This window comes from Cynoglossus semilaevis, chromosome 17, assembly GCF_000523025.1.
Source record: "Cynoglossus semilaevis isolate Cse_v1.0 chromosome 17, Cse_v1.0, whole genome shotgun sequence".
Lineage (NCBI taxonomy): Eukaryota > Metazoa > Chordata > Actinopteri > Pleuronectiformes > Cynoglossidae > Cynoglossus > Cynoglossus semilaevis.
Window position 1 is genome coordinate 5,611,931 of NC_024323.1, and position 10,328 is coordinate 5,622,258.

A 10,328-nucleotide genomic window follows, 5' to 3' on the forward strand; every position below is an offset into this window, starting at 1 on the left:
CTGCTGGCGTAAAGCTGTAAATGGGGAAAAGAAAGGAGCGGGGGCTTTAAGATGGACCTTTTTAAGCCGACAGTGTCTGCAATGTGAGCGCAGTGTGGTGCACTCTGGGAAGTCCATAGGCCATGCATTACTGTGCAAAGAGTGAGGAATAACACACTGACAGGGAAACAGGGAGATGGTTGGAAGCTGTTGAGTGTTTTGGAGGCAGGCTGCAGGAGACCCCAGAGGCAGCCACAGCACGAGGCCAGGCAGTGAGATGGAGTGCATGGGGCGGGGGAGCGGTCTGGCTTACCCTAAAAGTCCCCCTCACACTTAGCCCACACTGGCCTCACACAGCTGCAAGGTACAGTAGTAGCAGGGGGAACAAGAGAATGATAAATATAACAGTGACAGAAGGATTGGTATATAATGACAGAACACCTCATCATCAGAACACCAAGGTGGACAGGTGGCTACAGCGGTACACTGTGGGCTCTGTGGGGCTAACTGTTTGTTTTTTTTTTTTCCCACGCCTGCTACAGTACACAGTGAATAGAGTCTAAGCCTAGTGTGAAGTGTGTAAGCCTCTGACCTACCTCTGCCCACTGAGGGTCTGGGCAACACAGATATACACAGAGCACATGATGAATCTAATGGCAACTTCCATACAAGCAGGACGAGCTATGCCTCCGTGATGTTTCCACACATTACCCAGAAACATCATCACATAACACAAGCAATGAGTACATAGTGTAGGTCAGGGGTTCTGCTAACGTTAAGGTCAGAGTATCATCGTCAGGCATCTGTGTCTAAAAGGCAACTTTCATTCCTTCACAAATGTGTTTGGAATCAGTCCGTGTTTGGGGACCAGGAATCTTTAACAAACTACAGTCCTACACTCGTCCACCATCTCCATTGGACAGAGCCACTGCAAGTCTGAGTGAGGGCCGCTGCAGCCCCACCTCCCTCCCTTCCTCCCTTCCTCCCTCCCTCCTCTCTACTTCCTTCCTCCCGCTCTATTAGTACAGTGAGCATATTGGGTTTATTAAATTCTAATTGTCTGTAATGGCTGGCCAGGCTCTCTGAGGCATGATGTGGCGGGGGGGGGGGGGGGGCGGGGGGGTTGTTACCGAGGGCTGATGTTTACCTGTAGACATGCTCTCCCCAGGAGACAGTCCATCCAGGAGACCCTGCTCCATGGGCTGGGGGACCTGGGCCACAGCCGGGCCAGTGAACCCGGAAGGGGCTGTGGGTGGCTGAGGAGGGGGCAGACTTGGTCTCTGCCTGGGCTTAGGGGTGGGCCGAGACTTGGTTAGCGTTCCAGTCAGGGAGGGAGGGGAGGATAGAGATTGGGGTGCCCCGAATGGGGTCTGCCCAGGAGATGATGGGGGCACTTGCCCTGGAGGGCAGGCCAGTCCATAAGGGGAAGGAGTGCTAGGTGGTGTGGGAGACAGGCTGACCGGTGACGGCTGACCTGTAGACTGGTCGGACATCCCACTAGACTGGCTGTACGGGACCTTGGGCGGCACAGGGGCCAACTTCTTCGGACCTGGAAACAAACAAAGCAGTATTACTCTATTACGCTGTTCAAAAGGAAACTCGAGCTCACGTCATATAAGTACAGTGTGAAACTCTTCTGGCTATGTCAACACTGCAGGTAAGCTGGTCCAAATCTGATTGAATTTGCCCAGATGTGACCAACAGCTATTATTTTACAGTGTAAACAACACAGATCTGTCCCAGGCCTCCGTCATGTGGGATTCTACATCTAGCGGAGGCTCTCTGATCAAGTTGACATGCTAACAGTTGTATTTGTTAGTGCTAAATTTTTTTTCCAAACTGAAGTCTGAAAATGGTGCCACATTTGGACTATAATAAGCACCTGCAGTCTGAGCATAATCAATGACTAAACCCAAAGTTTAGCCGGAGCTAAATGTTGTTAGAAACGTGACATGTGACAGACACACAGACCTTTCTGATTATTGTATTCACTGTTGGAAATAGGTTTGAAAATCATGCTGACCTTTGCGTAGGGAGTGTGGACTGTGCTCTGTAGAATGAAGGGACTGGTTGCTGCTCTGAGGACTGCCGCTGCTGTTGGGAGGGACAGTTGGACCTGCCACCTGGATGGCTTTGTGTCCAATTACAGGAGAAAGCTCTTTACTCTTCAATGAACTGAAAAAGACAAGTGGACATTAGTGTCCGGTCTCTCCTGGGATCACGCTCACATTCACTAAACCGCCCTCGTGCACATGAACCTCAGTGCTGCCACCACCATCACCACCTCCAACCTGATCACCAGCATCACCATCATCATCATCATCATCAACTCGAAAGTACAACCATGATGAAAATGAAGCCAGCACGACTTTAAGTAAAGCAAGTACACATAAAAGACCAAACTGTAGTATTTCTGGAACCATTAATGGGTTATTGATCACGTAGCTTCTGCTAATGTGTGTGTATGTGTGTATATGTGTATATATATATACATACATACAAATATATATATACACATATATGCATATATATACATATACATATATACATGCATATATGCATATATATGTAAATATATATAATTTTACAGTTTTACAAAACAGTGCCACATAATCATACATTATACTTTTTTTAGCTGCAAATCATTTCATCATCATTTTCATCGAACAGCTGTTAGCTCCATCTGTAGGCCGATCCCACTCCTTCACCATCCTTTGCTACAGTTGCCAGATGTTATGATTATGTAACATATATATGTATATATAACTGCAGTTTCTTACAGTGTCAGACACACGGCTGCAACACAGAGGCATAATCTGAGTGAGAAACCGTAGAGTTGTCAAATAACGAAGGTTCAACAGCAAGAAACCCTGATATGCAGCGATGATTCACATTGTCCTGTGGGGGTCACATCACAGACATGTGACTCAGGGAACCTCCTCTGTCACTCCAGAGCGAGTCAGTGCTCTCACTGCTCTCGGAAGGATGTTTAAGTGACTCCATAACTGCAAAGCTGGCACTTCAGTGCAAACCTATAAAATGTTTGCAGCAGTTTCTTTTTGTTGGTTAATTATATAAGGGCAGAGCGTGGAATAAATACATTCATATGCCATTGGTGGCCATATGTATTTATGTACATGTATTTATCGTCTGCTCAATAACAGCAATAAGAGCCAGCGGTATATAAGCCAGTAACATCCTCAGTTGCTAGGCAACACCGTCAGATGCATCCCCAGACAACCTGAATGTTACAGAATCTGAGATGTCGTTTAAACCGGGAGCGGGAAGCAGAAAAGAAAACATGAAGAGGTGCGGAGCGACACAGCTGCCACTCTGTAAAGAATCCATAGAGGCTGTGGTGTGTTTTTGTGTATTTACCTAGTCAGCCTGGGGGGTCCTCTCTCCCTGGCACATGGACAGGCAGCCCACGGCGGGGGCGGGGGCATGGAGGACGGGAAGCTAGGGGGGTTGCCAAGGGACTGGTCATGGCGGGTTAGTACCAGGGGGGTTCTGATGTAGAGTGGTGAGGCATTAATGTCTGATGGGTGGGCATGTGACATGTCACCAGGGGGACTGTGCTTGGGGAAGTGCAGGCAGCTGGGTTTGGGGTTCGAATTGATGTCGAGGGATATTGGGGGTGGGGGTGAGGCAGGGGGCTGGGACTCAGGGCCTGGTGCCACAGGGCGGGTGCAGGGAGGGGGCTTGGGGTAGAAGTGGTGGGGCAGAGTGTGGCAGGAGGAACTGGGGTAAGGGGGGGGTGGCCGCTCCTCCCCTGAGGGTGGATGGGCATGAGAGGTGTCCGGCCGATGGGGCGACACATTGTCTGAGCTGTAGGCATTAAGAGAATAGACAACACAAAAAACAGCTCTAGTGATTGAACAGGGAGACGCATCGCAGCAATATGCAGCAGAGGACAAAATCATTGGCCCCATGTAAGAAAATAATGTTATTGTTTTACAAGAATTTTGAAAACTCTTTTGTACAGAACAAGATATTTGACAGCACTCTGATCATCCTAGTTGTTCCAGAGAGCTTGCATTTGTTCACATTTTTTGCTGAATATGGCAAGTCAGTGTAGTTACTACTGTTACTGTACTGTGTAACAGAGTGTCTTCTGATTGGACAATCTCACACCATGGCAGAACTATCAATAACATTGACTGGAGTGTCAGAAAGTTGCAGCACAGATGATGTTTTTTTTTTTTATTCTGATTTTTATAATGTCTCCAAAAAAAAGTTTTATCATCATATTTGTGTCGAAAAAATCTTTCATACATATTTCACTCTTCATAGCTTCGATCTTCAGTAGCTCAATCTGATTTTGTTTTTCCAAAGAACATTTGGAAGAAAATGTTCTTTCAGTTGTAGTTTTCTTTCTTCACATACAATTCCCATTATATTCCCATTCAGCTCCTGATATTTTAGTAAAAAGAATTTATTGATGAATCTGTTTAAATTGGTTATTATTTTTAGCACCAGCAGCTCAAAGTCATTATTCAGTTTTTATATTAAGGGAGACTAAATAAAGGAAACATCTCAGTTAAACAGTTTGTTTGAACTGTTAATTGAACTTTTCAGCGAAATTATGACTTTGACTTTACTCTTTTCAGTTTTGTGAAAACAATCATGCAAAACTAGAATAATATAAGATGTTAAAATGCTGGTTGTTCTGTATAAAAGCACCAGAGTGATACCTAAAAAATACATTTCTTTAAATAGGGTAATAGTTTTGTCCTCAACTGTAAGAAGGATAAGCTATTCTAATGATGTGTGGTGTTAGTGTGTTAATACATCTGTAGCCAAAAGAAAAAGGAAATAAAATAGCATTTTAGGGTGGGTGGTGGGCACTGAGCTTGTGCAAATACATCAAGAAGCAACTAAAAATTAAACTTTTTTGCCAAAGAAAAAGAATAAAGTGTGAAGCGCTCTCTCTGTGATTAGCTTGTGTCTTCACTCTGCATGGAGCAAAGCCCTGGTCTGCAGCTCATAGCATTATCAACTTTTCCTGGTGCCTGTGTTGTATATATTGCCACCTGCTGCACTAATCCTCACAGACTTGTTTGCACTGCAGATCTCACAGTCACTCCAGAACAGAGTGAAACAGACACAAAACCCTTTCACCGTCCGAAAGAGCCACAGGAGAGTGAACACCGAGCCAAACTATAGAAGCTACGTTATCTCATGTCTGCCACACGGGCAGAGCCAGCATGAGGTGAGGATCCACATGTTTCACTGTGATACATTTATGGAAAAAAAAGAGATGAAATCTGCCTGAGTGTCAACAGAAAAGCCAATTATTTACAACCGAAGCAGGGAAAGCCAAGCCACCACAAAAGGACACTGGAAATACTGGCATGCTTTGCAATGACTTGCAGAAGCAGCAGTTCTAAACAGTACCACGGCTGAAACCCCAGCACAGACAGAATCAACTGATTGGTTCAGCTAAAAATGGAAACCAAGGTTAAATACCAGGGAGTAACTGATGAAACGTGGAGGAGAAGTGAGGAGAAGAACATGTGACTGAAATTAATGAATGAATGATTAGCACAGACAACAATAAGAGATCACTGAGCTAAGAAGCTGATGATAGTGACGGTGGTGGTGGTGGTGTTTAAATCAAAACATGGTGGAGACGTGTAAAGGGGAAGAGGACAGTCTTTCTCTCTCCATGATGGACTTACCAGAATCTTTCTGCAGGTGGAGGCGTTGCACAGGGCGAGGTGGCGAGTTCTCCGGGCTGCTCTGGTATCAGTGTGTCCGCAGGAGAGCCGGGGACCTGCATGCCAGGAGGGGTGGAGGAGGTCTTGCGAACCAGCGTGGACGAGCCCTTACGAGACACCCAGGAGGTATCCATAACACGGACACCCATGCTGGAGACAAGTGAGTGGACAGAGTCGTACAAAATGTGACGTTAGGAATGGCTAAGGACGCAAGAATCACAGTTACTAAGGATTCAGATCACAGAAGAACTGATACTGATGCTTTCATGCCACTATATTGGTCAGTAAGCAGCAAAGAGTATTAGAAAAACACAAGTATTCAAATTTAGTTTACTAACAAGTATTTCAAATATAATTAGTTAACTGTTTGAATGATGAATGGGTTGTGTTAACTATTAGCCGTTTTGAATTTGGCAGAAAAAACATATCTTTGTACAATTTAGCAACAGTTTCTGCTTCCATTTTTTTGCTAGTAATGTCTCTGGACCCTGACATATCAAGCACTAAACACCACATACCAGCAGAGGGCACAAATCAGAGAGAACTAAATTGCTACTTTTATTTAAAGCTACCATTTCAACTACTTGGAAATTTTATAAAACACAGTTGAAAAAGTCATGACTAACTCGATTCTGCCCCGAGTGGTGCAAACACACATTAGTACCCTACAGGTGAGTCGAGTTAATGTAAACAAGGTGAACAGCTGAAATACATAGTGAGCTGATGAAGCGGGAAAAGAAGTTGAAAATGATACGGTACCTTTGTATCTTCCTAATGCTGCGTTAGTGGGGGAGAAGAGAGGAAGAGGGACATGAAGTCAAAGGAAATGCATGAGATGGCTCACGATAACAGACTACATCTAACAGTCTGTCATTTAAGGCCGATCAGAAAAGTGGAGCCTAATGACTGTTTATAAGAAATGGACACGACCATCTTTCATTCTCAGTAAATTTAGAGAAAATTACTGAAAATGTTCTGCTCTGATCTTGGCTTTTATACAAGTCTACGGGAAATGAAGCTACTATAACATCGGCAAACATTTCCTCACAGTCCTTCAAGGTCTCCCCCCTAACAATGTTAGTTAGACAAATGTTAGACAAAATCACAATCAGAGAGGACTTTTGATAAAATGTATAAGACACAGCCAATAAAAGTTGACAGATAATGTTATGTAAAGATGCATCGTCCAATAGGAGCCTGTTAAAGGTTATCGTTTCTGACATTGTGCTCATAGTAAACAGCAAAAAACACTTTGTTGATTTCAATGTCTATTTCAGGGGTCCAACCTCCTGGCCTGGGGGCCAAATGTGGCCCACAGACCACCACATGTTGCCTGCCATTTTTTAAATCTATTTTCTTTAGTTGGTTAATGAGAATGAGATAAAAAAAATTGAAGTTTTTGTCCTATAAAGATATTAAAGCCAGTGGCTCATATTCTGCTTGGGAGTTTCCAGCGACTGGGTAGATGAGTCAGGCCAGGTGACGTGGTGAAAAGACTGGAGGAGAAGCTAGGTGTGGGAGTATGGTGAGATAATACAGAAATAACTTCTAAGAGAGAAAAAAAGAGACGTTCCTCTAAACATGCTCTGTCAGAGATTTGTTACCACACAGTCATCAGCACCAAGACAAATGAGCCACATGGAAATGGAGCGGGACTAGTGTTACAGCACTGTGTTTGTTAATGTTCTCCAAAAGGACTCTGCACCAATCACTGAGTCCTACCGATCCATCTATACCTGTGACCCGCAGAGATTTCTGAGGGAAAAACGTAGAGGAACGGGATCTATAAATACTCCTCGGTGGTGATGGATATTTAATGTGCAGGGACGAGCTTTTTCAAACGCATGAATTCAGTATCAGATGCGTGAGAGGAGGCGTGGGTGGAAAGGGAGAGAAAGAGAGAGTGTGAGAGTGAGAGGTGGGGAGCAGAATGCTGCGCTTGGCTCCATACCCATCCTTCTTGTAAAACTCCAGCATCATGTTGTCGGTGGCGACGCTCAGTGGGCGCCGGCTCTGGTCATGCGGCTGCTTGCGCTCTGATTGGTCCACATCTGGCGAGGGCATGGAGCTGTAGTTGGAGTTGTGGTTGGTGTGGATGGGGCTGCCGTAGCTGCCGGTCAGGTTAAATTCAATCTCTGAAGGAAGGAGCAGACGTGACATCAGCAAAAAGGACGCCGCAGCCTCAGCAGTGTTTGTGAGGGCCATTAATACATTATTCATGGGATTTAAAAATGATAAAACCTAAACATCAAAAAATAAGGAATACTGTAAATGTTGCAGGCAAAAATTCACTCTGCACATAATATCAAAATGGAGGAAAATAGTATTGATTTTGTTTTCTTTTTTTTATTTTATAAGAAAAGCATGTTTGTTTATTGAAATCTACAAAATAACGGATAAATCTACAAAAAATACAAATAAATTAGTAAAACTTCTTGAAGCAGTTGAAAATATGATGGAGTTAGAAGTTAGTTAAGGTTCCAAAAAAAAAAAAAACACACGGCATTTGTCATTCAGCATGATTAAATATGCAGTATGTGTTTGCACCTCCAGGAAAGAACCAGTCAGCGTGCTGAATGATCGGCTCAATGATTCCAACAATCTGCAGGGACACGGTGGTCATCATCTCTGTCATGTTTCTGGGAAAAGAGAAACAAACCTCCCTGAAATTCAATTGGTTTCAATAAAAGTAGATAGAAAGAAGTACAAAGAAAATCTATGTATCATAATTATAACGTCATTATTTAAAGTAAGCTGTTAAAACAAACATACGGTTCAGTGTGCGTCCACAGCAGGTTAGGACCGAGGACAATGGCCATGTTTCCAGGAGTCATCTTGTTGGCGTCCTGATACTCACTCAGCTTGGCCAAGAATTTGACGAGATATCTGCAGCAGTTCAATTTAAACTTAGAGATAATTATGTTTGTCAAAGATTATTTGTTTTGTCCACATGGTTTACCAGAATCTTCTCTTATCTTCCAAAAAGCCTTGTTTAGAACTTTTACTTTAAAATTGCAGCTGCTTAGTTTGACACTTTCCCAACTGTGCCATCTACTGTGCTGGAAAGGAAACTGCAGCAGCATGAGGTTTTAGAAATACCCAGGTCTATATTTGACCATTTTTCATTTGAACCAAAACTAATATCACTCCAAAGTTTTTATAGTACATAATTGGAAATAAAAAACAAAAAAACAAAGGACAGAAACCTCACCTGAAATTGTTTAAGTTGTCTGTAGGGAGTTTTTCACATGTCCCCATTAAAGCTTGGAGTCTCTTATCCATATCTTGAATACTGGGAAAACAAAATAAATGTGTTGTTTGTTGGCAGTCCACTCCCTCATAAACATTCTCATATTTCATTTTTCCAACCTCCCAGTAGAAACATTTTGTTACATTTTTATACCTTTTTTGCAGCGGGGTGTGGTAAAACTCATACAAATTCAAACAGAAAATAAGTAAATAAAAAAACTTTATCTTACTTGGATGCCTGAATCCATTCATCATAAAGCTCAGTGGTCATCAGTGGCTCGGGGAGTTCACGGAGGTATGATTTCAAAGCCCCTGTGTGGGAGAGAAACAGGAAGAGTGAAAAAAAACCCCACACACACAGAGAGAGAGAGAGAGAACACCAGGGAGAGTTTCCGGTTTTTACTGCACTGGTGAGACTGGGCAGAGTATCAACACTCCACAGCAGCCGGGCAATTAGTGCAACTGACAGATTGATATTGCTCAACAACAACAGATGCCATTCAAAAAAACCTGAACCCAAAAAAAACAATCTCGGAAAACTGAGAAAAATAAATTAGAAGACGTGAACAAGTTTGGACAGATTTGTAGATACATTTTAAATTCACATTTAGCCATACATGGTTAATGAGGTAAAGCAACTAGCACTCAAGAAGCTAAAGATAGTTAGCTAAGAAATGTTAGCTACAATAAAAGTCAGCATGAAAACAATTATCAAAATGTTAAGTAGAGAAACCACTGAGAAATGTGTGTAAAATGGTCAAAATTTAAAACATTTAACACGCACAAAATAAAATGTTCAAAATGATTGAGTTACCCAAATATTTTATAAACCCCCTGCAGTAAATCTTTGCACCCCTTATAGTGTTGTGCACCCCCTGTTGAGTACCTCTGCTCCTGGTAAAACCTGCTAGTCTCTCAAACAGGTATAAAAAAAAAGGTCTAAAATGATGAAATAGCTAGATTTCTTCTTTTTGTTTTTTTTTTTTTTGCGCATATACTCTTAAAGCTTTTATTGAACATGAGTGACAGGGTAAGGGCTGTTGTTATGGAAAAGAAGCATGTGTGGGGGTTGTAGCTCACCTGCGATGGCGTGTGGGTCAGAGGAGTACTCCTGCACATCCAGAACTCCACAGTCCAGAGAGGCTTTCAGCTTCTTCAGCTTGGAGGCTGATGGAGCCACTCTGAAGAGGCCCTGCAGCCCACACACAGGAAACAATTAGCAAAGTCAGAAGACTAAAGATCTAACATGACCTGGGCAGCAACGCTGTCACTACTGAAGGGGGAACTTCCTTCTTGTCACTGAGAGGATTTTTTTTATCACAGATAGACCACAACACTTGTTTCTCACCATTTATCTTTTGCAAAATATCCTCTGAATAT

At 43.0% G+C, this 10,328-nt stretch overlaps 1 protein-coding gene across 6 annotated transcripts in view; it reads right to left on the reverse strand.

Moving 5' to 3' along the window:
* Positions 1-10,328, reverse strand: part of arhgap44a (Rho GTPase activating protein 44a) — a 29,690-nt gene that overhangs the window by 5,833 nt on the left and 13,529 nt on the right. Inside the window, exons 11-21 of one of the 6 annotated variants that reach the window (XM_017040636.2) lie at positions 10,029-10,140; positions 9,179-9,260; positions 8,911-8,991; positions 8,472-8,585; positions 8,247-8,338; positions 7,651-7,834; positions 6,459-6,476; positions 5,661-5,849; positions 3,358-3,807; positions 2,003-2,154; positions 1,127-1,528 (exon numbers count right to left, since the gene is read on the reverse strand). In XM_017040636.2, coding sequence (XP_016896125.1) covers positions 1,127-1,528; positions 2,003-2,154; positions 3,358-3,807; positions 5,661-5,849; positions 6,459-6,476; positions 7,651-7,834; positions 8,247-8,338; positions 8,472-8,585; positions 8,911-8,991; positions 9,179-9,260; positions 10,029-10,140 — 1,876 coding nt within the window. Of the gene's footprint in view, positions 1-6; positions 337-1,126; positions 1,529-2,002; positions 2,155-3,357; positions 3,808-5,660; positions 5,850-6,458; positions 6,477-7,650; positions 7,835-8,246; positions 8,339-8,471; positions 8,586-8,910; positions 8,992-9,178; positions 9,261-10,028; positions 10,141-10,328 lie in introns of those variants that run through there. The other 5 variants (XM_017040638.2, XM_025064526.1, XM_008329511.3 and 2 more) reach the window with 5 other exon arrangements.